This window comes from Phaenicophaeus curvirostris, chromosome 18 (genome assembly GCF_032191515.1).
Source record: "Phaenicophaeus curvirostris isolate KB17595 chromosome 18, BPBGC_Pcur_1.0, whole genome shotgun sequence".
Lineage (NCBI taxonomy): Eukaryota > Metazoa > Chordata > Aves > Cuculiformes > Cuculidae > Phaenicophaeus > Phaenicophaeus curvirostris.
This window is the reverse complement of record NC_091409.1, coordinates 9373572-9401002: the sequence shown is the minus strand read 5'-3', so window position 1 is coordinate 9401002 and position 27431 is coordinate 9373572. Positions and strand designations below refer to the sequence as shown.

The 27431-nt window shown below is 47.1% G+C and overlaps 1 protein-coding gene across 3 annotated transcripts; it reads left to right on the top strand.

Moving 5' to 3' along the window:
* Nucleotides 1-11: 11 nt before the first annotated feature.
* ELMO2 (engulfment and cell motility 2) lies at nt 12-17119 on the top strand. 3 transcript variants are annotated; one of them, XM_069871483.1, is made up of 23 exons: nt 12-109; nt 2586-2687; nt 3230-3355; nt 3492-3532; nt 4011-4083; nt 4422-4472; nt 4854-5035; nt 6723-6816; nt 7014-7165; nt 8409-8487; nt 9093-9128; nt 11807-11857; nt 12168-12290; nt 12884-13018; nt 13450-13554; nt 13634-13742; nt 14256-14392; nt 14719-14882; nt 14957-15069; nt 15377-15484; nt 15811-15893; nt 16221-16298; nt 16865-17119. In XM_069871483.1, the coding sequence occupies exons 3-23, from the start codon at nt 3278-3280 to the stop codon at nt 17063-17065; spliced, it is 2193 nt and encodes a 730-aa protein (XP_069727584.1). In that variant the 5' UTR covers nt 12-109; nt 2586-2687; nt 3230-3277; the 3' UTR covers nt 17066-17119. The 3 variants fall into 3 exon arrangements, with proteins under 3 accessions (XP_069727584.1, XP_069727583.1, XP_069727585.1); XM_069871482.1 differs by having other exon boundaries at nt 6717-6816; XM_069871484.1 differs by lacking the exon at nt 9093-9128 and having other exon boundaries at nt 6717-6816.
* The last annotated feature ends 10312 nt before the right edge of the window (nt 17120-27431 follow it).

The following is a 27431-nucleotide window of genomic DNA, read 5'->3' as shown; positions in this document are numbered from 1 at the left end:
GTTTGCCGCCGGCCGTGAGGGGCGGCGGGGGCTGAGCGAGCGCCCGGAGCGGCGCAGGGCCCGGCAGCCCCGGTCGCCGCCGCCGCCGCGGTCCATGGCAGCGCCGCGGGTGCGTGACGCGCGGGGTGAACGGCAGCCGGGGGGCGCCGAGGGCCGGGGCAGCGCGGAGCGGCCGCGGCGGAGCCGGCTGAGCGCGGGGGCGCAGGGTCCCCCCTGCCCGGGCCCGCCGCTGCCGGGCTCTGCGGGAGAAGCGCGTTCGCTCGTCTCGGGGCCGCGGAGCACGAGCCCCGCTGCGCCGCGCCCGGAATGCGGAGCGGGGCTCGGCCGAGCGGCGGGCGCCGGGCTGGCAGGCGGGGCGAACGCGCCGCCCTCCGGTTCCGCTGCTGCCCGGGGTCCTGTCGGCGTTACGGGGCGGCCCCTGCCCGGCTGCGCTGTGGTGCGCGGGGCCGGGGCCCGGTGCGACGCACAACTGCAGCGTGCCAGGCCTTTGGACGAATGCAGAGTTCCAGAGAAACTGAGCTGCCTGGTTCTCTGGTTTCCTTTGTGGAGTGTGATTCGCTCTGCCTGTTCTCTGAGGTGATGTAGAAGCAGCCCTCGGCTGGACTCTGCTGTCTGTCCTTCTGTGCCGCAGGCTCTGGGCAGCCCAGCTCACCTGCCAGACCCATTCTGCACCCCTCACCTGGCTGAGGGGCTGGCCCCCTTGTATCAGGGCCTTGCCGAGAACTGACCAGGGTGTTTTGTTGCATCTGCAGGATTCCGAGAGCTGCAGCTCAGCTTGTTGAGTGCACGAATCTACTAGACAGCTTTTCTTTTTCATTGAATGTTCTTTCATCCTCCTCATTTTCATTCTGTGCACAGCACATTTTGTTCTCTCTCTGTAATGAAAAGAAGACTGAATTTCTGAATAGGGGAAATTCTCTTTAAAATACTCTAGTTGTTTTGACTTGCGGCTTCCCAGAAGCCTCTTGAACGGGTGTGCTGTTCGTGGCTCTGCAGGTTTCTTCTTGCCTTGCAGCTACCCTGCACCACTGCTGTGTGTGAAGGAGCTGTCTCTGCAGAAGCAGAGTGCATTTGGCTTTGGTGCATTTCAGCTTGCCTGCCCACCTCCCTGTATGAAGCTGAGAATTGCTTACATGCTATTGGTGAGAAAACTGTGCTGTGAGAGACCTGTAAGGGACAGACAGTCACAATTATGCAAAAATGTAGCCTGTTGTTCTTCCCAAGAGCTTTTGAATGGTTGTTTTGTCAGATACATCACTGATGGGCTGCAGAACATCCATTGTAAAATTCCACACCTGGACTCAATGACCTCAAGGGTCTTTTCCAACATAAATTATTTTATGATTTCTGCAGAATTTCCCATAACATCCATGTGTTCGTTCTAATGTGCCCTTCCTCTCTCCAAATGATGCCTGTTCTTTGCAAGGGGGAAAACAAGGTAGAGATCTGTAAGGGCTTCTGCTGACAGTAATTGGAGCATCTGTGTTGTGGCATAAAGAGGGCTGGATTTCCTTCTGCTCTTCGTTAGCCACTCACTGAGTCCTTCTGCTCTTCATTAGCCACTTGCCGAGTAACAACTGCAGTACAAACGAAAGGCTATGACTGTACTCCAAGAGGCTGATGGGAGAAGTGGTAATTAGATGCTAATTACTCATGAGTATATTAGTTAATAGTTGCAAATTCAGTTCTGAATAGTTGAGGGAGTGATCTTTGAGCCCTGCCTCTTCACTGTGTATTTGCTGTGCCTTGAAAGCTTAATGGATTTTGATGGTTCCTCGTCATGAGCTGGATCAGTTGTGGGAGATGTAATTATTTGTTCAGTGATCACAAGCCAATCTTATGGTTGGTGATGACATGTGCTTATGCTGTATGGCTAAAATTTCTCAGGCTTTTAGGTTTAGGCCATCATGGGCTGTAGTTGCTCAGTGGAGAACAGCAAGTGGAATTCACGTGCCATTTGAGAACTAACTCTCTTTCTAGGCTTAGTGGATTGAAACCTATACATCCTGCAGGTCTGGGGTGTTGTGCAAATCGAGCACTTTGTCTGGAGAATATGTGCAGAGCTGTATTGTTGCTTGTTTGTTGTTAATTACCAGAGTGTACTTAAAGATCTAGTTGATGAATTCTACCTGTTTTGAGCCATTGCTGCAAAAGCCATTTGAAAATCTCCACCTTAGTATCTCTTTCCCAGTTGATCAAGGAGGTTGGGAAAGTACGTTAATCATGAACAATGTCCCTGCGCAGCACTGTCTCATCTCTTTTCTGGGAAAGGGAGATTGTGTTGCTCCAGGAGGGGAAATAGGAGCTTCTGTAGGAGCTGGGAAATGGTTCCTTGGATGCTTACCATCTCATTCAGCGTATGCTGAAATTGAGTCTGAGGAGCAGTCCTTAAGGATAGTGCTACTTCTGTGTCCAGTCAGATCTCATTTTTGACAGCTTGAAGCCTTTGTTCCCAAGAGCTGCTGATGGGGAGGGGTGTCTCTCTCATGGGACTTTCTCCCTATGGCTCTATGGGAGAGAGCGGGCCTACTCCCTCCACCCAGGCGAGTATTAAAAAGGAACTGATCAAGTGTGTTTCTTTACAGCCTCTTGCTACCGGATGAAGCGCAAACCAGCATGTCTGACAGCTGTCTGGGACCAAACCCTGAACACAAGCTTGTGCTCTAAGGCAGATAAAGGAGTGAAAGGTAGACTGCCAGAGCAAATGCTGAGTTTATTTTTGTTCTGTAATAAGTATTCGTATTTTGGATTTATGATGTTATAGGAAAGGAATGGGATAAAATTGCTACTCTTCCTAGAAGCCTGTTTGGGTATCTTGGGTGGATCAAGGTGTCCAACGAATATGAATGAGGCATCAGTAAACACCAGTCTGTGGGAGGAAGGCTGCCAGGACAGTATGTTCCCTCTTCACCTACAGATGGTAGCTGAGCTATTGCTTTACTAGACCTGGCACTACAGACCATGGGTGGGAGATGGGGCTTTGCTGAGCAGTGGCTCTCCTTCTCGTATGAGTACCCCAACAAACCCTCAGAAATATTCCTTAGGTGATAAGGTTGGACATATTGTCTCATAAGGTGCTTTTTTAGTATGAGGTCTGGATGTTTTGTCCCTAGCAGGCCCAGCAAGCCATTAGGCTGGTCTTACGTAGAGCTTTGAAGCTTGGTGTTTGGTGCAATGTAACAACTGGAATAGTTTTCAGAGAGCTGCTCGCTAACCTTTCTTTTGACAGGTGTGGAGGAGCACGCTGTTGTAAAGGCACTTGGAGGAGTCCAGAGCAATGCCGCCACCTTCGGACATTGTGAAAGTAGCTGTTGAGTGGCCAGGTGCCAATGCCCAGCTGCTGGAAATAGATCAGGTGAGGCCTGGTAAGCAGGTGGGGGAGGAAATGCACCACAAACTTGATAGTGGAACGTGGGGGACATAGAAGTGGGCAGTATTTCCTTCTGATTGAAGGGAATATGGCTGCTGAGGACTCTCTCTTTCTATTATAGAAAAGGCCTCTTGCATCCATCATCAAGGAGGTCTGTGATGGGTGAGTAGTTCTCTGGGTGCCCTTATGGAGAAGTCTGTCTTCGTGACAGTCCTTGCTGGGGTATCGTACAAAGTCTTTCTGCTTGTCAATGTGCTGCTAGCATGATCCATGCTGCCTGCTGCCAGTTTTGGCCATGGAATGGGCCAAGTTTAAATTGGGAAGAAAAGGTTCTCCTGGATAGCAGGGGCTTGGCATCCAGGTCTGAGTGTGTGCATATCTATGCCCATAGGGTCAGTGTCTCTGAGGACTGGCCCCTGAAGTGCAGGACTCTTCAGACATTCCATAGCTTGACTTAAAATAGGCTGAAGTCCCATTCAGGAGTAAGGTGTTTTCTCTCCTCTTTGGGAGAACTAATTTCCCTTTGCTAAAGCTTTGCTTGAGAGCTCTCTTCCATGCTCCTGGAATCAAGCTGTTGTTCCTAATGGATATCCAGATAAAAGAGGAGGAAGAAGCTTATGTATCCTTCTTCCTCTGCCAGGTGGTCGTTGCCAAACCCTGAATACTACACCTTACGGTATGCGGATGGTCCTCAGCTGTACATCACAGAGCAGGTCAGTGTGAGAGGCAGCAGTGTGCTGCTGTCCTGGGCAAGAGTGCAGAAAGCCTTGGACTAATGAGTGTTATGGAATAATACTGTCACTAATCCTTGAGGGGCAGCATCTCTGCTATCAGAAATACTGACTTGAATGGTGTCATTCCACTGAGAAGCCTTGCGCTTCTCCCTTTGCATGCCTGTAGGTGCAGGGACCTAGTGACGCAGTTCAGTATCATGAGCAGGGCTGTGTGGTATAGGAACCCCTTTACATGTGCATACGAATGTGCACTGTAGATCCTGCTGCATTCTTTCCCTTCACTTTTCTGCAATTTAAAAGTTTATGTTTACTTTCAGACTCGCTGTGACATTAAGAATGGAACTATCCTACAGCTGGCGGTCTCCCCAGTAAGTGCTGGCTCACATCCCTCTGTCTCGATGGCTGTCCTCGTATGACAGGCTGTTTCTTGCCTCTCAGCTTTCTTGTCTTTTTCTCCTCAAATTGCTGGGGCTTACCTTTTTTGTGGGCTGTCCTGCACAATGAAGTGCACCCTCTTGTTTTCCTTCCTGTTTGTGGTGTGTAGCTTTCCTTTGGATGCTTGAACTGTAGCTGTTGCTGAGTGCAGCCTTCTTTAGTCTGTCTTAGACCTGCTGACTGCTGCTACTTCCCTGTCATTGCTAGTGTCTCTGCCCTTGCTGCGCTTTCTCTGCCCATCCAGGGGCTGCTGACAGAACGCTGATGCTGCCACAGCTCAGCCTGTACCTGGCATCATCCCTCTTTCCTTACAGTCCAGGGCAGCTCGCCAGCTGATGGAGAGGATCCAGTCGCACAGTATGGAAGCCCGACTGGATGCCATGAAGGAACTTGCTAAACTTTCAGCAGATGTGACCTTTGCCACAGAGTTCATCAACATGGAAGGGATTACAATGCTGACACGGCTTGTGGAGAGCGGGACCAAGCTTCTGTCCCAGTAAGTTTCCTTTATTCCAGGACTCTGGAACTGGGCCTCAAATAAGGGGCTAATTTTCCTTGCTATAGTGGCAGCAGCTAACTAACTTCATAGCAAATGCTGGTCCATTCATTGAGACAAAGTATTTCTAGTCGTTTGTTAAACATCATGAGGCAAAAGAGGAGACGCTTACGATGTGTGAAACCTCGGTTGAAAGGTCACCGATAATTTAAACTACTTTTATTACCTTTCTTGTGGTCAAAATCTCCTCTAGTAGTTACTCTGTGGTCAAAAGGAGAAGGCATTCTGTGAAAAACCCACATGGAGTTGAATGTAGAACATTCCCGTGGAACAAGTGGTGGATCAGTGCCAGTCAGCAGCAAGCATTTTGCTGGCTCTTGTGTGTGTGGTCAGTGCTTTCTGACTTCCAGCATCAGAAGAGTTGCTATGAAGGCCAAAGGTCTGTTTGTTTACCTTAGGAAACAGAAAGGGCTGAAGAACTGATAGCAGAGAAAGTATCAGTCTTCAATCTGCAACAGTTTTCAACTTTTGGATTGCCTTAGCAGAAATTGTTTCTCTTAGTTTCAAGAACTTTTGGGTGTGTTTTCCATAGATTTTTCTTCTTCATTTTAACAACAGTTTATCTTTTTGACATGTACAGCACTGTGCGGAAATGAAGTTCTACAGTTAATTGTCCTAGAATATAGAAATACTTCCTTTATTTTAAACATGTTACCTTATTTGTTATGAGAAATTGTAAATTCTTCTGTCTTTTCCATACCATTCATAACCGTACAGATCTCTCTTTCATATCAACCCTTAACTGTGCCTTTCTTAGTGGTAGTCTTAGTCCATTAGCACTGCGACTATGGCAGCCACTCCGGAATGCTGATTGTTCTTTCCATGCTTCCCCTGGCTCTCAGCTTTTTTCAATACTATTGTGTTGTTGTGGAGAAATTTGTTTGTAACTTTTCATCAGTTTGAAACCTGACCATTTAATTTCTACCCTTTTGCTTCTTGTCTTTCAGTCAGTTATTAATGCGAGAAAAGGCTTTTGGTTTTACCTTGTAGCAGCTGAGTGGTTTGGGTTTTTCAAAATGCTTTAGTGAAGCATCTCATAAAAATCTTAAACATCCAGGAGCTGCACTTAACTGTTCTCATTCTGATTTCTTGATCTGTTCAGAGACCTTCAGTGCTATGGTGGGTTAACCTCTGCTGGCTGCCAGCAGCCCACCAAGCCACTCTCTCACTCCCCCTCTTCAACAGGACACCGTTCCCCTCCTCTTTCACCAACCTTGAGGTCTGCAGGGCTGTTTCTCCCTTGGTTTTTTTGCTTCTCCCACACAGTTGCTCTGTAGCATTTTTTACCCTTTCTTTAATGGTCTTACACAGAAGTGCCACCAGCTCCTCTTTGGCCAGTCAGTAGTGGGCTCATCACAGCATTGCTGGCACCCACATATCCAGCATGGTGCAGCCATGGGGCAAACCTATCATTCCTAGTTGTAATTGGTTCTTATGAGTCCATAAAACAATAAAATTATCTTCATAAATGCAAATACTTTATTGCTTCCTCAGCTCCCAAACTGTAGCCTGTTTTATTAGGTGATGGTGGTGACATTTTTCTCTTACACAGCTTATTCAACTTGGACAGGCTTTTTCCTTGCTACTGGATCTCTTGTAACTGCATTCTTCACTTTCGCAGTTACAGTGAGATGTTGGCTTTCACCCTGACTGCCTTCTTGGAGCTCATGGACCATGGTATTGTTTCGTGGGACATGGTCTCAATAACTTTCATCAAACAGGTGAGTCTGGATAGAGTGAGTGCTATTTCTTTTTGTGCTTTAAAGAAGCTTCCAGAAAGAGCAAGATGACTCTGAGAACTGAATATTCACTGAGAGCACTGTGCACCCAGCTTTCTGAGCCTTTTCTCCCTTATCTTGTCTCACTCATCACAAGGTTTACTGGATGTGCACTAACCTGCTGATTTCTCTGTTTTTAGATTGCAGGGTATGTGAGTCAGCCTATGGTAGATGTCTCCATCCTCCAACGGTCCCTAGCCATTCTAGAAAGCATGGTGCTAAACAGTCAGACTCTATATCAGAAGATAGCAGAAGAGATCACCGTGGGGCAGCTCATTTCTCATCTGCAAGTGTAAGTGTCTACCCAACAGCCGTGTGATTTAAATTTTATGACTATCTGCTAATCTGTAAACACATCCTTTTACATTTAAAACGCTGAAAGATGTGTTCTGGAAGCACTTGGGTAAATGAGTAGATGTCTCCAACAAAAATATTTTGCTTTAACAACTGCACAGGTATGTTCAGTGTTAGCACCAAACACACATTTTACTGAAACAGCTTCCCAAAGCTGCATCCAGTCATCTTTCACCTTCACCACTCTTTAAACTGTCTCTGCTAGAATATGGAAGCTCATTATCTTCTGGTTTTTGTTCTGCATATTAAGGAATAAAACAGCAGCATTTCCTGCCTTTTTTTTCTCCACCTCCTATTCCTCTCTTTCCAATTGAACTGACAAATGAATATCTGTTTTTTTAGGAAGTTCTCTTCTGTAAAAAAAAAAGCATGCATTTGTTATTGCTTTAAGTACTTTTTTCTCCCTCAAGCCTATTAATTGTGGAAATGTGGAAAAGCACCATTTGTGAATATGGTTAATATTAATCAACAAACAGTAGTTTAACAAAATTATATGTTTTGCATTGGTGTCACTGTGCACTTAGGGTGTTTATGAATTTGAACTTGATTAACAGAAAAAAAGTTCTCATGAACTCTGCAGCAACTTCTTTTTGCAAAAAGTATATGTTCTTTGAGCTTTATAATTTCTATTTTAGTAAAAGCTTATTCAAAGCACACAGGTAAAACCACAGACAGTGCATGATCTCAGAAGGGATTAAGGACCCTTTACCTGAAAAAGGTCTTCAGTGAAAATATGTGAGACGTGTGGGTTGGGCCCAGCTATTGAAGGTGGAAGGCAATGTGGTAGAGAGAGGCTTGCTTCCCCCTACGTTCCTTTTGCCTTTGGTGGCTTCCATTGACAAAGGGGATCTGTAGCCATATATCAGACTGCAGTATAACTAGGCTTTACAGAAGTGGTTTCAGCATTGGAAACAAACTCTGGTGGTGCTGAACTCCAGGCTCCGTGGGGCTGTGATCTACACTATCTTCTGAATAATGGAGGTATCAGTCAGTGATTTCTGTGAGATTTTTCCAGGCCTTACGAAGAGTTGAGTGGCATGAAAGTGGATTACTTGAATCCTGCTTTTCTGTTGGAATGCAAGATAGCTGCAGTAAATGTCCTCACGGTGCAACCAAAGCAGCAAGGTGTGGTGTTCTGTACTGTCTGTTCTGTTATGATCCTCCCATTTTCGTTTCTGCAGCTCAAATCAAGAGATTCAGACATATGCCATTGCCCTGATCAATGCCCTCTTCCTAAAGGCGCCTGAGGACAAGAGACAGGTTTGTTCTTGCTTTTTGTTATTAAACCTGAATAATGGTTACTGACTGGCTGTTTACTTCATACCTCAAAACTGTTCTGTCAGAGCAAGGAGGACCTCAGGTCTTGCCAAGAACTTTCATAGCTGTTTCAGCATGGCAACGTAGGAGAAAAAGTACCATCCCATTAATAATGTGTTGTGGAGTGGCACATCTATGTTTAGGAGATGCTCAGAAAGGAGTCTGCAAGGCCTTGAAAGACAGAAAGTAATCCTCTATACAGCATGACGATTGTTTTTGAGGAGGGTTAATTCTGTGTGGTAGAGATAGGCTGGGCAGAGTCCCTGGGATTGTATGTACTTCCTGAACAAGCACCCCACCTTCCCTCCCCAGCAAAGGGATCTATTTTAAGTCATAGAGGGGTATTTCTGCTGGCAAATCAAATGCCTGTCTAGTGCCGAGGAAACTCCAGAGATCTCAGCTACTTACAAGATGTGTACATGTCTGTATTGTGCGGCTTTGCTGTGTTAAGCCTTTCTTCTCTAGTACCCCGTTTGTGCCTTATTTCTGGACTCTGAGCTAAATCCTATCTGCTTCTCTTTGTGCCTCTTTCTGCTTTCTGCCAGCAGGACAAGCTGCTTAACCCGCTAGACCTGCCCATCACTGTAAGTAACTCGAGCCTTGGGGGCTGGTCATGCAGAATTTTAGTCATGTTAGCTTTTCCCCAGTTACACCTCCTTTTATCTCAGAAGTGATGGATATAGGCTTCAGGTAGTGGATGAGCCTATGGAGAAGAGCGGGAGGACTCCTGGGGAGGTACTCGGATTGTGAAGGGGAGAAGAATCAGTAGCAGGAGAAACCTTGAATGGCTTATTGTGCACACAAGACAATAAAGATGATTGTAAAAGGAAACTGATACTACAAAACTAACCAGGTGAACCAATTTTAAAACTAGTATTAGTTCTGTAGGAGTCTGGATCTCCTTAAACTTACTACAGCCTGATTTTATACCCCAAATATCGTGTTAATGACAGTTCATATCCAGCTGCGTCCTTCTGAAACAAAGCTGTTTGTCTGTGAAGAGCAGTCACAAAAATTGGTGCTGACTAGGGGCTAGCGCGTACATTCTGCCTAATCTGTGACTTCTCCCTTTGGGAATTGTACTATAAGAATGTTTTTTGCCCTATGCTGTCTTCAAGGGAGTTGCCATTCTTGCTAACAGGTTGATCTAGAACCTGCTGTACCTTGAGATGCTGGTACAGTTTTTAGATTTTTCTGGGTGGCACAGAGAATGCTGCACTTTTGCCAGGAATGCAGTGCCCTCAGGAGGGAAACTGTGGTCCCCACAAATGCTACATAATTTCTAAAATGAATGGGCATGCTTAACACATGAAAATAAGGAAGAATGTATTCCTCTGTTGGTAATTTGGCCAAGATACTAAACTTCATAGCAAACAGAATTCCAAGGGATCTGTCGCTTCTCTTTTCCCCTTGAACACAGCCCATGTGACCACAAAGGGTCATGAAGGTAGTGAAAGGACTGGAATAGAGGCTGCAAGATTTGGGATTGTTTAGCCTTAAGAAGAAAAGGCTCAGGGGGTCTTATCAATGTGTATAAATATCTGATGGAAGGCAATAAATAAGAGGGAGCCTGACTTCTCGGTAGTGCCTGCTGACAGGCAACAGGCAGAGCTTAAAACCCAAGAAATTCCACCTGAACACACAGACATACAAACACATGCAAACAAACAAAAAATAATATGAGCACGTTCAAACCCCAGGATAGGTTACCCAGAGAAATAGTGGAGAAATTAAAAATCTGACTGGACACAGTCCTGTACAACCTGCTCTGTCTGACAATGCTTGAACCAGGGGAGTTTGACTAGATTATCTCAAGACATCTCTTCTGATGTAAATGATTGTGACCCCCATCAAGCAGCAAACTGGCGTTATTGGGCTCAGCAGAACACAGATCCCTTAGCAGTGGTTAGGCTGTGTGCATGTTCATGCTTCTTACTATGCTGTTTAGAATTGTTTGGTTGTCTTTGTCCTTCCCCCTGTTTATCTGCTTCAGTCACCTGTTACTTCATCCCATGTAGAAACTAATTCCTTCAGAGCAAGGATTCTTTGCGTTGCATGTGTGAACAAATCCTAATGACAGGCCTTGTTCTCGTACTATGTCTCACAAATCATAGTGAAAAATGATGACTCGAAGGGCAATGTATTATCTCCAAAGCCACTTCCTGCATCATCTAGATGCTGCTTAGGTATCTTCCACTGGAGCACTGACTCATTTTGGTTGTAACATGAGTGCTGCTGAACTTGCAGCCATTATGGCTTGGCTATCAGCCAGTATATCACTTTCTTGGTTTAGGAGGTTTCTGTCTGGAGCAAAAGTGATAGCAGGGACTTGGAATGAAGCTATTATACACGTTTTACCAGACCCCTTAAAACTTGTCAAGAGGAGTTGATATGAGCAGTTGGAACAGTCTGGGATTGCTCAGAATGTACAGCTGATTGAGTGTAATTGTTTAAGACTGCACATCTGCTTCCAGCTCTCAGTCTGCGCTGCACAGGAATGTGAAGAGATCTCAGACTCTTCCAGATGATGTTTTGCCAAACAGATTTTTCTTACCCAAAGATTTTGCTTAGAACAGCAAACTTCTGATAATATTCCATCTTTACATTAGCGCTTGTGCCACTGCTTTTCATTGGAAGCTTTTCATTATGCATGAATATTATTTACCCTTTATTTTTGTAAACTGAAATGCTTCTGAAAAGTGTTCTTAAACTGACTTCTAAATGTGTCTTTAGGAACTGCAACAAAGGAAGTGTTAATTTCAGAGGGATTTTTTGAGAGGAAGGAGACCCGAACGCTGCTTCCTCAAGAGTTAACTATGTTACCTCTTGCCCTTGTTCTCTTGGGTGTATGCCTAGGCTGTGAAATGGTGATGGAAGGAACCTCTTGTAGATGACAGGTTCTTCTTGACAGCCTACAGTATGGTCCCTGCTGCCGCATCTCCTCATATTGAAGTACCTTTAGGTGACCAGTGTTAAGATAAATTTTCTTCTGATCTTTGACTGCCCTAGTGCCTTTCTCCACATTGATGATGTTTTGTAGGGTGGCCGTCCATGAGTTATACTGTATAAAAATGACCTTTGTGTCCCAACTCCACACTTGCTTCGTGGTGAGATGACTTGATATATTGACAGTCTATAGTAAAGGCACTTTGTTGTGTGCCAGTGCTATCTCCAATTCACAGGCTTAATTCTTTCTCTCCTTTCTGCACAATATGGGCTTTTTGTTTATATTTCACTTATTTATTTCTAAATTCCTCAACAGGAAATGGCTAATGCATTTGCTCAGAAGCACCTGAGGTCTATAATCCTGAATGTGAGTATGTCTGAAATGATGATGAAATGAATGCTTTCTATAGAGGTTTCGCCTGTGCAGAGTGTAAATTCTGCTGCCCTTGGGGCCCTTCCAGAAAAGTGACTCTTTCAAAGGTGAAATTGGAGCCACTTGTTCAAAAGGAAGTTACTAGGGCGCTGCTTTCTGCTGTTAGAGAGAGTTATTGTTACGCTTCTGATGGAATATGGAGATTAAACAGCTGAATCTTCATATACAGAGATGTTTATGGAGCCTGGCATATGCCTGCAGTATTAGTATTCTCTTTATTTCTACCTTATCCTTTATTTTGCAGCATGTGATCAGAGGAAACCGCCCAATTAAAACAGAAATGGCACATCAGCTCTATGTGCTACAGGTCCTGACCTTTAATCTCCTGGAAGAGAGAATGATGACCAAGATGGATCCCAATGATCAGGTAAGAGTAAGATCTGATAAAATGGGTTGTACAAGCAGCCTTATTCCTGAGCTTCTTAGCTCCATAGAATTTGCAACAGATTGCGCATAAAGTTTAAAAACCACCCCTCATATTGTAGTCCTTGAGATTACAGTGTGCTCATGAAAACCCTGCTGTATGCTGTGGGACTTTCAGAGACATAAGTGGTCGCTGGAAGCCACTTATTGCTTTCTTGACCAGTGTGATACCAGCTGTTGGACTCCACCTTTATGGAGGACACATCCTTTTATCTGCTTCCTTGCAGTATACAAAGAAGCTGGGCATTTTTCATATGTCTGTTAAACAGTTCTTAGATGTGTTGTTGCCTTGAGTGAGAAATGCCTTAGCACTGGGGCAGTTAAAGGAAAATGCAAATGAATATTACACTTTCCCAGTATACTGAAACGCGTACTTTTGAAATGGATTGCCTCTTCTTACATAAAGTTAATGACCTTTGGCATCTCACTGTATTCACTGTGTGAGCTCTTGAGAGAGAGGTGGGTTAGTGCATTATGTGAAAATACTACCCCCGTGATTGATTGCATGTTACCATTTCCCTGCCTTCTGTTCTTCAGGCACAGAGAGACATCATATTTGAGTTGAGAAGAATTGCATTCGATGCAGAGTCTGACAGCAACACCGTCCCTGGCAGTGGAACAGAAAAACGCAAAGCCATGTACACCAAGGACTACAAGATGCTGGGATTCACTGTATGCATCTACAGGGAGTGCTGACTGTGAAGCGTGTAAAGGCAATCTAAGCAACCTGCATCAGAGTTGTGGGGAAATAATGAACAGAAATAGTGTTTGCTTCACCATACTTCTGTACCAGAGTTTTAGAAATTCAGCTACACTCAGACTCCCGGGGAAGATCATTATGAACTTGCTAATGCAATACCAGGGCTCATTAGGCATGTTCTTTGGAGGCGTTTACTTACCATACGCACCTATTCTATGAAGAACTTGGAATCAGACTCTCTTCTAGGAATTTTGGATAGCGTAGTCAGCACATGTCCAAGGTTAATCTCTTGGATAGATGTGGAGGAGCGCTTGATGGACAGGCGATTGTACAATTCATTCAGAAAATGTTCTTACACAGTTTCTTTGAGCTAATTTTGGGTTTGGTTTCTTTCTACACACAGAATCACATCAATCCAGCCATGGATTTTACTCAGACTCCTCCAGGGATGCTGGCATTGGACAACATGCTCTACTTGGCCAAATTTCATCAGGACACCTATATCAGGGTAAATGAATCTGCTGGTTTTTGCAGATACAAACATCTCAGCAGCTGGTTTTAGTGTGTGTTGCATCCTCTTCGTGTAGATTGTTCTGGAGAACAGCAGTCGAGAAGATAAGCATGAGTGTCCCTTCGGGCGAAGTGCCATTGAGCTTACCAGGATGCTTTGTGAGATCCTGCAAGTTGGGGAGCTCCGTAAGTACTATTTATTACCCCAGCTTTCTGAGTTGCCGGGCTGATGCTTCTGGAAGTAGCTTATGGGCTGCCCAATATTCACAAGCATTTGTACCTCAAGTTCACTTCCTGAAGACTGAGCAGGGTGCTGTACTAAAAAAAAACCACTCTAGAAACCGTCATGAAATTGAGAAAAGTTTAGTAGCTCTGACAGTCTTAAAGCAGCATTCTGAGACAACGAAACCAGTGTAAGAAATTCTGCCAGAGAGTGGGAAACAACTGCAAGCAGTCATTTGCGGGAGTTGTATGAAAAAGGCACACGAGTCACAGCGGTTTGCATGGTGAAGCATGGAGATAGTTGCCATTCCCAGTATAGACAGTCTGTGGGGAGATGAAGCATCAAACTGCCTTAATCTCTTTGAATTAGTACTATTGTATACCATCTGGTTTCTGTCACTGTAGTGGGTTTTAGTTACTTGTAGAAGCTCTTGTGCAATGTGCTCACATGGTTGTGGTTTCTGTTTCTTCCTGAAGCCAATGAAGGACGAAATGACTATCATCCCATGTTTTTCACCCATGATCGTGCATTTGAAGAGCTATTTGCCATCTGCATCCAGCTGTTGAACAAGACCTGGAAAGAAATGAGGGCGACAGCAGAAGATTTTAATAAGGTCAGAGTGAAGAAGAGGTATTTTTGTACAACATTTTGCAGTGCAGCATGTGTTCACTCAGCTTGTACACTTGGTCAGAGAGTAGGGCACAGAAGGTATGGCAGGGCATTGATGTGGGGTGTAAGGAAGGATGGTCTAACTCCTCTTTAGTATGAGCTGAAGTCATTCTTTGTTTTTCAGGATCTTCAAAGTCACTAGTATGTTGACATTCCTGGCCCTGGCTATTCTGTGTCAGTTCTTTGCTGCCACTGAGCTGTACCCTGGTTCTCTGCTGCCATTAAGCAGCAAGAACGTGACTTGCTTTTCTCCCTCTCCAACCTCTTTAGGTTATGCAGGTTGTAAGGGAACAGATCACGCGGGCTCTCCCCTCTAAACCAAACTCCTTGGACCAGTTCAAGAGCAAACTGCGCAGCTTGAGTTATTCTGAGATTCTCCGACTACGCCAGTCAGAGAGAATGAGCCAAGATGACTTCCAGTCACCACCTATTGTGTAAGTGCCTAGCACTTCTGTGTTTGCTCTTATCTCCATTTTCTGCTTACTTATTCTTCCAATTTGATTATCAGGGAACTGAGAGAGAAAATCCAACCTGAGATCTTGGAGCTGATAAAGCAGCAGCGCCTGAACAGGCTTTGTGAGGGAAGTAGCTTTAGAAAAATTGGAAATCGCAGAAGACAAGGTAAGGTGACAGCACCTACTGCATTTTTTTTAATGTGGAAAACTTTAGATAAATAAAGTCTAGTGGATTAATCTGTCACCAGGCATGTTGCCAGAATGGAAAGCTAGTTACCTAGGCTGTCTATACCAGCCGGGTGTTTGGGATGGAACAGATAATAATTTCCAAGGATATAGCCATTCCCTCACAAACAGGAAGCAGTGCAGAGGAATTGGGGGAGTAGAGGGATCGGATGGGTGACTATAATGTAGTGGCTGTGAGACCTTCTGTGGATGATCTTGCTCAGCTTACCCTACCCCGTGTGTTCCAGAAAGGTTTTGGTATTGTCGCCTGGCTCTGAATCACAAGGTGCTACATTATGGTGATCTGGAAGATAATGCCCAGGGGGAAGTGACCTTTGAATCTCTACAGGAAAAAAGTAAGTCCCGATCTCAGAGCACACTGTACAGTGTTCTGTGTTCTGCCATCTGAGGCTGTTTTGAGTACCAGCCTAGAGATGAGAGAAAAAGAGCTGCGGCTGAAGCCCTGACTGCTCAATTTATGGTCCTTGCCCAGATCCTCTGAGTCTTGGAATTGCTTTATATTTCCTGTAACAGCTGACTAGGGATGTGTTGCTGTGAATGTGTTTTGGAAAACTTCAGTAACAAGCTACAAGAACAGGAACAATGCTGATTGCAAAGACAAAACAGTTCTCTTTTCATAGTTAGGATTTCTTGTTTGTAAGTTTCACTTTTTCACTGTTAGTTCCAGTTGCAGACATCAAAGCTGTTGTCACAGGGAAGGATTGTCCACACATGAAGGAGAAAAGTGCACTGAAACAGAACAAGGTAAGTGCTCCCTTTTTGCCTGTAATTAATATCCAGTGCTATAGAGCTGAAGACTGACAGCAAGCACCAGGAGCAAATGATGTTCTATGCTGCAGGTGATTGTTTGCAAAGCGTATTTCATACCTGGGCCTTTCCCTGGTGCTTATCTGTGATTGATGGGTGCTGTGAGCATGCTGTTTGTGCTCCAGGCTGTTCAGAGCTGCTGGGAACACTGATACAGGGAAGTGCACTGAGTGGCAGCTAGGCAGCTCCTCTGGGTGTGGTCAGCAGGCAGAAGGCGCTGTGATGTTTGTTCAGTCCGTGAGTGAAAGATTCTTTTCCATTCAGGAAGTGTTAGAATTGGCCTTCTCGATACTGTACGATCCTGATGAGACCTTGAACTTCATTGCACCTAATAAATATGAGGTAAGAAACATAGTGGCTAAACAGTAGAATATAAAACAATTAAAAGAAGGATCAGTGGCTTCTAGTAAAAAGCCTGAGCAGGATGTCTCCCACCAGGTTCATTCTTGGAAAATGTTACCAATGCTTAGTGTGATTTTTTTTTTTTTTTTTTTAAAAACTGGTTACCTTCTTTTTTAAAAAACCAATCATTCCTTCACCAATTTCCCTCAGTCTGGACTGCCCATTCTTTCCTCCTATGCAGTCAGTTGTCCCCACCTTCCCCATTCCATAAGAATGCTGATGCCTAAAATAGCTTTGCTTTCCTCTCTTGTTCTACCACAGCAGAAACTCTTGTCCCTCTCCTGGACCCATGGGGTCCTGCTTACCTCTGGGCTTCAGCCTTCCATTGGAATTCCCTGTGGGCACTGTTTTGGGGGTGGGTTTTTTCCTGTCCCCCATGGGTTAACTCCCTCCCACGGTTCCCGTTTCTGAGCTGTACGGGAGCGTCTCCGATGGTTGCAGAGATGGAAAGGTTCGACATAGACCATCACTGGTGCCTGGAATTGTGAAGGATCTTTTCCCCACAGTACTGTATCTGGATCGACGGCCTGAATGCTCTGCTGGGGAAGGACATGTCCAGCGAGCTGACCAAGAGCGACCTGGACACGTTGCTCAGCATGGAGATGAAGCTGAGGCTGCTGGACCTGGAGAACATCCAGATCCCCGAGGCGCCGCCGCCCATCCCCAAGGAGCCCAGCAGCTATGACTTCGTGTACCACTACGGCTGAGGGACCCGAGCCCCGCCGCTCTGCAGCCACAATAATAACCAGTCCTGCTCCGCCGCCTCCGCCTCTTTTGCTCCGGGCCCACCTCGTGCAGGCCCCTCCCGCCCCTGCGCGTCTCCCCCTGCCGCCCACACCCTGCCGCTTCCCCTCACAGGGACCCCTCGGGCTCGGGGCAGCGGCGCTGTTGCTTCATAGAATCATAGAAGCACCGGGTTGGGAAAGACCCACTGGATCATCGAGTCCAACCATTCCCATCAAACACTAAACCATGTCCCTCAGCACCTCATCCACCCCTCCCTTAAACACCCCCAGGGAAGGTGACTCAACACCCTCCCTGGGCAGCCTCTGCCAGGTGCCCAATGACCCTTTCTGGGAAAAATTGTTTCCTAATGTCCAGCCTGAACCTCCCCTGGCAGAGCTGGAGGCCATTCCCTCTCATCCTGTCCCCTGTCCCTTGGGAGAAGAGGCCAGCTCCCTCCTCTCCACAACCTCCTTTCAGGTAGTTGGAGAGAGCAATGAGGTCTCCCCTCAGCCTCCTCTTCTCCAGGCTAAACAACCCCAGCTCTCTCAGCCATTCCTCATAAGGCCTGTTCTCCAGCCCCTTCACCAGCTTCGTTGCTCTTCTCTGGACTCGCTCCAGAGCCTCAACATCCTTCTTGTGGTGAGGGGCCCAGAATTGAACACAGGATTCGAGGAGCGGTCTCACTAGGGCCGAATACAGAGGGAGAAGAACCTCCCCAGATCTGCTGGTCAAGCTGTTTATGATCCAAACCAAGATGCCATTGGCCTTGGCCACCTGGGCCACTGCTGGCTCATGGTCAGTCACTGTCAACCAACACCCCCAGGTCTTTCTCCTCCAAGCAGCTTTCTAGACAGACTTCTCCTAGTCTGTAGCTGCTCAGGGTTGTTGTGCCCCAAGTGCAGGGCCCGGCATTTGGCCTTGTTAAACCTCCTGCCATTGGTCTCAGCCCAGCGGTCCAGCCTGTTCAGATCCCTTTGGAGCCTCCTGACCCTCCAGCAGATCGACACTTCCACCCAGCTTAGTGTCATCCACAAACTTGCTAAGGGTGCCTTCAAAGCCTTCATCCAGGTCATTGATGAAGACATTGAACAAGGCTGGGCGCAGCACTGAGCCTTGGGGACACCACTTGGAACTGGCCTCCAGCTGGAGTTAACGCCATTTAGCACCACTCTCCCTTCCTCCAGCCGGTGGCTGTTCGTCCCGCGGGGCATCCCCTCGCTGTTGCTCGTGCTGCTCTGGCTGAGCTCCGGCGGCCGCAGGGCACCTCACCCGCGTGTGAAGGCACCCTCGCGTCCCTGGGGGTTTTGCAGCGGAATGGGAGGGCGAGGGTGAGCAGTGCCCATCGTGCGGCGTCTCTGTGGTGTGGAGCCGGGCTGAAATCACAGTGCGGAAACAGGAGCAGCTGACGATGTCCAAGATACGCTAGTACTGAAAAGTTCACCTGAGGGCAACGCTGTGTTTTTCTGTCTGCTTTGCTCTCTGTGTTTGTGGTCAAGAAGCAGGGGTCTGTTCAGGCTTTTTTTAACAGACATTTTCCAGGATTTTTTCTTTGATCCTTCAGCTCTATCAACTTCCTTGGATATTGGGCCAAGTAACTGGAGCTTTCTGTAGGTCACTGTCTCCCTGTGAGTACCAACAGCATCTTCCCTGGGAAGCCTCGGCTGGAATTAGAAGGTGCTTTGCCAGTTGCTTTGTTTCTTGAACACGTGTGGCTCGGTGGGGTCAGTGCGCAGGATCTACTACAGCTTGCTGGCAGTAGAAGTGGATGATTTGGTGGTTCCTAGCAGTATTTTGCTGGGAAGGACTGCAGTGGAGGAGGCTGATAGTGTATTTTGGTCCCTACAGCTACGCGATGACCAAATCCTCTGCCATTCTCTTTATCCTGCTTTTTTCACTACTCTTCGAGCTGGCCAAAGTGGTAAGGATCCTATGGGAAGGAGAAGATCAGGCCCAGGGAAGCAGGCAGTACATGCAAAAGACACACAAGTAGAGGAAGAAAGCAGTTATGTGGATGAATCTGAAAGAGCGGAGGTGCCTGCTCTGCTCCACGAGTCTGCGTTTGCTCTTGTTCAGAGGGCATCATTGCTACTGGTGGTTCTGCTTGTCGCTGGTGGGCTCTTCGTGTTCACCTACAATTCCATGCAGTACAAAGCACAGGGCTAGTGCTGTGTGCCTCTTTCCTTGAGGGTGTTCACTGGACTCTGATGCAGATACTTATGCAGAAGGCTGGACAGGGTTTGTAGGGTGTTAGGAAGGGGGTGATGCTGGTACCAGGGAGTAAGGAGGTGGTAGCTCTTGCTGCAGAAACAAGCCAACTTGTGCAAAGGACAGCATTTGGGACCTGGGCAGAGGGTATCTATTGATGGGTAATGAAGTTGGCTTGGCCTCTGCAGCAGCACAGATACAGGCATTACAAATAAAGTGTGTGTCTAGGAATGGTATTAATAAAGGCCGTAGGAGCTATATTATTCCCTGGCTTGTTGCTACCTGGTCTGTTACTGATTCTTCTCTGTCAGGACTTCAGAACCCCATTGACATCATGTTTCACCTGCAGTCATTCATGTTCTTGGGGCTCTTGCCACTCTTTGCAGTGTTTGAGGGTGCGTGAGTTAATTAGGGAAAGCAGTCATGGCTTTATAGAGTGGTTGGGAAGATTGCTTAGTAGCTTGTTTGAGATGTCATTTAGATAAGTGAACGGCTGTGAACTTTATGTAGTAGTTAGAGACCTGGAATTGTAAGGACACAGATGTATCTTATGCTGGCAGAGTGTTAAAGAATGCATAGGAATAGCAGCCTGACGCACTTGTGAATGAAGCCATAAATTCCAAAGGTGACTGTTTTAAATCCCTCTCTGTTTTTCTGTAAGCATTCTCACAGTGTCACTTAAAGTGACTTGAAGTTAAAGTGAACTTCTCATGTTCTGTTTAAGAACCTGAATAATTTTGACTAGACTGTCCCTCTTGGTCTTGCTTGATAGCTTTCAGATATGAAGTCCTGCGAAAAACTGAGTCATAGAAAACCGGGTTGGAAGGGATCTTAAGGATCACCTGGTCCAACCTTTCTTGGCAAAAACACAGTCTAGACAAGCCGACCCAGCACCCTGTCCAGATGAATCTTAAGTGTCCAATGTTGGGGAATCCACCACTTCCCTGGGGAGATTATTCCAACTGGTTCTGGAGAAGAACACTTTTGATGATCATCTTTTATGATGTGCTAATAGACACTGGTGTCTTGCTTCGGAGCAGACAGTAGGTGGTGCAGCCACTTTATGAAAAGCTATCAAACCAGCAATTCCAGTCTGGACTGGCAGATGAAGGGAACTTGTGCATTCAGTACGATGCCTGGAGCTGAGAATAGCTTGATCTGCCCCAGCTGGATTTTCCAGTAGCTGGAACTTGTGATGCTTACAGCAGGATTCACCCTGTTTACCCTACTGATAGGTGTAAGCCCTAAAGCACTGAATACTCGGTACTTGGTGTGGAGCAGGATGCTTTCTCCATGGAAACTGTGTTTAGCTACACTGCAGCTGCTCTTTGCATTTCACTTTCCACTTTCCTGGATCTGAACTTCAGGCATCCTTTTACTGTGTCACACTCAGATTGGGATTTGAGGTCCCTTTAAATCCAATGTAAAGGCAACTTTGTTCACAGGACAAGATTTGCATGACATACAGTGCTAGTAGATGAAATCTGATTGTGCCAATGCAAGTGCTTGTGAATCGTAGTCTGTTGTTTCCAGCCTTGTTTCTTCTTTAAGAGAGAGGGGATGCCTTAGGGCCTAGTGTCCACATTTAGCTTTCCTCATCTTGACACAACTTTTAGACAACAAATACGATACTGGCACTCACTTCAATGAAGGGTGCTCGGAACGGCTTTTGGGACAAGCAGTTCTGCACCCTTCCCTGGACAGTTACTTTCCTGCATACCTGTAGGAGATTAAGTTAATGGGTACATGGCTTTTCTACTCCTTTTTTGTCTGTTTTGTGCTAGAACTACTCCTACCATTCAGATGAAATGGCGCATTGATTTAATAACATCACTTGGGATGGTGTATTCCCTGCCGGTCAAAGCTCCAGAATGTTAGAGTCGCAAGATCTAGATTCAGTCAGGCTTACGAGAATAAGGTAGGAAGGGCATCACAGCATCTTCAGGACTCATTTGGGGCATAAAAGACAATCCCCTAGGTGAGTGTAATTGGAAAATACAATTTCTTTTTGAGCCTAAATTGCTTTGGGAGTCTTCATGTGATAGGACTCTTCAAATCACCTTGCCTGTGATTTAGCCACTGAATCTCTGTTCCATTAGCTTCTCCTTTAACTGTTAGATAAGAGTTGTGTTACAAGCAGAGACCCATCTCTGTACTAGCCCTGAGTCAGGTCGCTGTGACATGAAGGCTCGTGGTCTGCCCTCAGCATGTTACAAAGAGGTGAGAATAGACGCTGTTCACCCTCATTCCACAAGCGACCTAAACAAGCACGCTAACAAAACTAAGTACTCAGCAGGAATGCTAAACATATGTACCCAGCTGTGTATTAAAGACATGGTGCTGCCCTTTGGTTGAAGAGAGGATTTTTGGAGTCCTGTCAGGAACCATGCAGCCTGGCTAATTTTGAGAGTCTGCTGCGGCTAGGGGTTCTTTCGGCATCTGTGCATCAGTGTGTTTGAGCAATAGTCCTGTATCTAAATTGCATTATCTAGCCTGGAGCATTCCTGGTGAGATCTATGTGCACCCGCCCTCACAGTGCTGCCATGTGTGCAGGGGTAGCTGTAGATCTGTAATTTAGGAACTGAAATTTACCTTCCTCACTGGCTTTCAGAGCTCCAGCATGGAAGTTTGCATTTAAAAACAGCATAATATTGGGTGTAAATGTCATTGTTGCAGGTGCCTGACTTTGGTTACCAAACAATAAGCAGTGAGCAGCTCTGCCTAAGTCCTTTCATCTTCCTGCCATTAACTGGCCAAACAGAGGGGGCTTTTGCACTCCAAACTGTTGTTGAGCACTTGGTGTTGCCTGGGAAACGTGGAATGAAAATGAAAGGATCCTATTGTTTCTGGATTTATCTTGCTTTTGTAGCAGCTTCTAGTGTGAGCCTGAACTTTGCAAGAGAGGGAGCACAGTGTGTATGTTCTCCACTCCCCATATCTCCTGTCCCAGCACTGCTGTTCTTGGTCCAAGATCTGCTTGCTCCACTTCTGTTCACCTGCATCTACTGTGTCTGTCTGCTCTGCCTCCTCCAGCACCAGCAGGAGCACCATGATAGAGGGTGGGCACATCCTGCGATTTCCGATGAGTGGAACTTGCCACTCGGTGACCTGAAACCAGTCCTCCATCACAAATTTCAAGGCTCTGATTAGAGGAGATGCAGAGGTGTGAGGCACAGAGACAACAGAATAGGGAAGCAGTGTTGGTACTTTGGGGAAATGGACCAAGACTGACATCAAAGCAACGAGGTGCAGCCATCCTGTTGGCCAGAGCTGTCTTCCCCTATCCACTGGACCTCTGAGCTTTCCAGAAACACTTCCATTCCCTGCATTTGGAAAAGCAACAAGTTGTAAGCTCTATTCTTGCCTGTAAGACCAAGTGTTTAGGTCTACGCTGTTTTTTCCCCCCCTGCCCATTCCCCTAGGAGATCTCTTTATCTGAAGAACAGATACTTGGCTTCCTGCTGAAATTTCAGTACAGTGGACATCCCGAGGGCCAGGGGGAAGTGCTTGTTGCAAACCCCTTTGCATTCCTCTGGTCCTCTGCCCAGCAAACGTGGGGTCATCATCAAGCTTACTGCGGGAAAGCCAGCCTGGCTCCAAAGAACACAGGAGCAGCAAGACAGAGCAGCAGCAGAGGGCCTAGTGCCCAGCGGTGGAGCTACCTCAAGCCATGCTTCATTTCTTGTTTCTAGTTTTCATTATGTGGTTTGTGGTTGGTACACAGTGAGATGGGGAAAGAGGGGCTTGGGGTAAAGACAGCTGGAGGTCTGGTTAACCACCCAGCCTGTGGCTGCAAAGGGCTTGCATTCATATGTGATCTTTGCAGTAGAAAATAATTGCCACGAGCTCTATACCACTGCTTCTGCACAGAAGCTCTTGTTTTTTTTCATTGTTGGGGTATGCAGGCTTTCATGTTCACTGCCTTGGGTCTCTGCAGTCCAAGGCAAGTGTTTTCTCCAACCTCCCAATCTCATTTGTAATTATTCTGCACATCCTGCATTTTGTCAAAATCCTGGGCACCCATTTGCAGCACCGTGCAGGGGGGATCCTTGCCAGCCTGTTCCCCTCGTTGCTCCCCATACACGTCTCTGAGCCTGCTACCAGCGTATCACCTACCAAGGGTGTATAGGAGGCAAAGGGTGCTCTGTGTGGAGTAAAAATGACTCTGATGTGGTCCCATGAAAGACTAATTTCCCCCCTCTACTTGACGCTGGCCCAGGTAGGTCAACCTTCTCTTCATCACCCCCTGAGGTTCTCTCAACGCACTGTCTCTCCAGGTCAGCAGTTACTGGAGGATAAAAGACCAAGGAGCAGCAGATTTTTGCTGGGAATTGTGCCTACTGTTGTTCTCTTCCTGCCATCACCACACTACCCCTTCCTCACTGCCACATCACCCCCAGAAAGGCTGACAAATGGGGGCTTTGGGCAGAGAAGAGGGAGCAAAGGCAGCTGGCCAGGAAAGGTCAAGAAACCAGGCACAGAAAACAAGGAATGTGGGTGGTTAAGAGCCCACAGTCACAGAATGGTTGAGGTTGGAAGAGACCTCTGGAGCTCGTCCTGTCCAACCCCTGCTCAAGCAAGGGCACTCAGAGCTGGTTGTCCAGGACTGTGCCCAGACAGCTTTTGAGTATCTCCAAGGATGGAGACTCCACAGTCCATTTGGGCCACCTGTGCTAGTGCTCAGTCACCCTCACAGTGAAAAAAGGTTTTCCTGGTGTTCAGAGGGAACCTCCTGTGTTTCAGTCTGCGCCCCTTGCCTCTGGTTCTATCCCCAGGCTCCACCGACAAGAGCTTGTCTCTGTCCTCTTTTCACCCTCCCTTCAGGTATTTACGTGCATGGACAAGTTCCCCCCTACAAGCCTCCTCTTCTCCAAGGCTGAACGGTCCCAACCCTTCAGCTTCTCCTTATACGTGGGGTGCTCCAGCCCTTTCATCTCTGGCCCGTTGCTGGACTCTTTCCAGCGTGTCCGTGCCTCTTGTACTGGGGAGCCCGGTGCTGGGCACAGCTCTCCAGGCGCGGCCTCACCAGTGCTGACTAAAGGCGAAGGATCTCCTCCACTGAGCTGCTGTCAATGCTTTGCCTAATGCACCCCAGTAACATCAGTAGCATTTTCTGGAGGGTATGAATGCAATAACCTGCCCTGTCTAGTGCTGCACGAAGGTTTGCTGGAAGCCCCACCGTTTTAGCTTGTGCTTTCCAGCCCAGCACAGCTGAGTAATTGCCGTATCTATCAGAGCCCCTTGCATTAACAGGCAGTAATTGGCATCTGTGTCAGAGAGCCTGGTTTCAATTACTGCTGAATTGAAAGAGCTGGGAGGTTACACAGGGGAGAGCCAGTCCTGCTCCTGGTTACTCTCTGTCTTTCCACCAGGTGCTCCTCTTCTCCCACCATAGAAGAATTTTTAGCATTTCTTGCTTGTGCCTGGAATCTGCAAAACCACCAGCAAGGGCTGCATGGGACGTGTAACCATGTGCCTCCAAGGAGCACAGGGAACATGCTTGACTGGCACAGGGCTTGACTCTATTCATCCTCACGTGGATGCCTCAAAGCCTCTGCTGCAAATCCTGCACTGAATGGTGGGGTAGCGAGTTGTGGGAGGGAATTGGTCTTTGTAGATGGTGGTGTTCTCCTAGCCCCATGCAACAGCAATCCTGGGAGCTTTTCCAGACTCTTCCCTCAGCTTTCTATCTCTCTGGCTTCCTTTGCATCCGTGTTCTGCTGTATGCTGGGCCCACCCAGCCCCCTTCTGCTGCCATTCATCATTTCTGAGCCAGTGAATTACAGCACTGTTAAAATGCACAGGGAATTTTTTTTCTGTGTTTTAGAGCCATGAGCCCTTAAATTTCCATTTGTTTAGTGGGTGATGAATGGACAGTTGTGGTTGATGCTAGAGCCGCGTGGAGGGGTGGCAGAGCTCTGACTACAGTGCGACTGGTGCTTGCTCCCACAAGCTTTGCACCAATGATGCTTTACCATTTTGTGGCTGTGGCTGTCTGGGGCTCCCCTTTCCCTCAGAACTCCCTGGTTCAGTTTATAACAGGGGTAAAGGGAGGGGTTTGGAGGGGCTAAGGCAGAGTGTTCAGGCTTTATTCCAGTGCTGTGGGGAGAGCTTTATGTCTGATGTCTGGAATAGGGAAGGGATGCTAGGGCCAGAGCAATCAGTTGTGCTACAGAAGCAGGGCTGGGAGTCTCAGCACTGTGACTGCCTGAAGAATGTTCAGACAGTGGGTAGGAGTCCTAACATCAGGAAACAGAGATAACTGGAGATCCTCATCACAGAGTGAGAGCAGTGGAAGAAGGAAGAGGGCTGGCTGCAGGCATCTGGGGAAAGACTGTGCTGTTATCCAAGGAATGCTGTAGCTAAGTGGTTTCCCAGTGGTGGTGAAGGGAGAAGTCTTGCTGGATGCTGGAAGTTAGGTGGCTCTTGTAAGAGAACCACTGCTAACAGCAAAGTCCAGCAAAGGATTGCTGGGAGCAGGCACCAACCAACCATCCTTGGGGAGGCTGCTCTTCAGCAACCCCAGAATACAGCGACAGGGGAAGACACAAAGTGTTCGACTCGACAGCTGTTGTCCAGTGCTGAGAATGGCCCTGCAAAGGACAGTGAGGTTAGTTACCACTGATCTGTATGAGCAATAATAAATTCCTGATCTAAGCCTGTGCTGCTGATGCATTTCATTTTTTTCACCTCTTCCCTGCCTCTTCAGGCTGCAGGCCACTGGGAAAAGCCTGTGAGAGGCCCCTGGTTCTATTCTCTCTGCAGCACAGTGCAGCAGCCATTCTGCTGCCCTGCACTTTCAGCGCTAGCGTAAGTGGCAGGAGTAGGCACAGAAGGAGTTAAACAGTGCTGGAAAAATTGGTATTTAATCCATTACTGTCCCTTCTAGCAAACCTAGATGGGAAAATGCCTCCCTGTTGGAAATAGTACCTCTCGGAAATGGAAATGCAGGATGGCTGGGGATTATGGTGCCTATCGCTGGAAATGGGTTTCTTATCGTCTCTCTGAGCTGAATTGGTGGGACAGCCTCTGAAAACTGAATTGCCTTCCCCGTTTCTGTCTCTGCCATTACATTCCTCCTGTGCTCCAGGTTTCCACCTGCCTTCCCTACCTCTGCTCTCTCTTGTCTCTATCCTTAGCAGAGCAGGGGCTGCCTCTGAGGGGGTTCGTGTCTGTGGAGAGAGACTCTTGTGGCTGGAAGGTGGGCAGGACTGACTATAACTGGAAAGGTTAATCCTTTGGGTTCTCAAGGCCAGGAGGATGCAGTCCCTCATTCAAGCTTTCTTCTGAGTTTGCGAGGACAGTTGTGGCCTGGCAGAGCCTGGCAGCATGAGTGATCAGAAGACATCAGCACAACTGGAAATGAGAGCTGGTAAAGAGGAACTGGGGGTGCAGCAGTGAGGAGGCAGAGGGGTATATGAGAGTAGCTGGAACAGATCAAAGAGAGACTATGTTGAACACATCAGAGCAGGAATAAGAATGACTGTGAGACTAGGAACAGCCCAAACCCTGGGTCTTTGCTTTACCAGGTGCAGGCATCTCTTTCCCATCAGCACTCAGGCTCTGTCCTGGGATGGCCAAGGTGGTTCTTTCGGTTTCTCCTCGCATTCTCCATTTGTGGTTTGAAACATCCCACACCACAAGCATTAGCCAGGTGGTACTGAGCTCTGCGCTGGCTCCAGTTGTTCCCACAGAGCCTAGGTTGTCCCCTGCTCCCTTGGCCCACAGCAGGTTTGGCTGAACGCACTGAACACCTCCTTGCTGTGCAGACTGCAAGCTGCAGCCAGGGCTGAGGGTATCCAGGCACAGTGCCAGGGATTTGTTTCCAGGGTTTGGGATAATTGTATTTTACCAAGCTGCATTTTACCATAGGTTGCCAGCACCCGATTTTATCCTTGTCTCTGTCACAGTACATTTTCTTTTAGTTCCCCATCTCTGTTAGAGTCACGTGTGAGCCCTAAGCACAAGAGGTGCTGAGCGTAGACCCACCGATGGCTTTTCAAAGCACCAGCCTGCAGACATGGTGCTTCACCAGCACATGGCTGCTGCCCTTGATTCTTTGTCTGCCAGAACACATTGAGTTTGAAAATAAAAAATACTTAGGATTAATGGGGAAGGTTTTTTGCTGCTCTTACAGTGTTA

Bases quoted from the DNA above. Each gene is read 5' to 3' on its own strand.
- ELMO2 (XM_069871482.1), top strand. From the start codon at position 3,278: ATGCCGCCACCTTCGGACATTGTGAAAGTAGCTGTTGAGTGGCCAGGT. The intron at 4,473-4,853 runs GTAAGTGCTGGC...CTTTCCTTACAG, and splicing joins TACAGCTGGCGGTCTCCCCA to TCCAGGGCAGCTCGCCAGCT. The intron at 15,894-16,220 runs GTAAGTGCTCCC...TTTTCCATTCAG, and splicing joins GTGCACTGAAACAGAACAAG to GAAGTGTTAGAATTGGCCTT.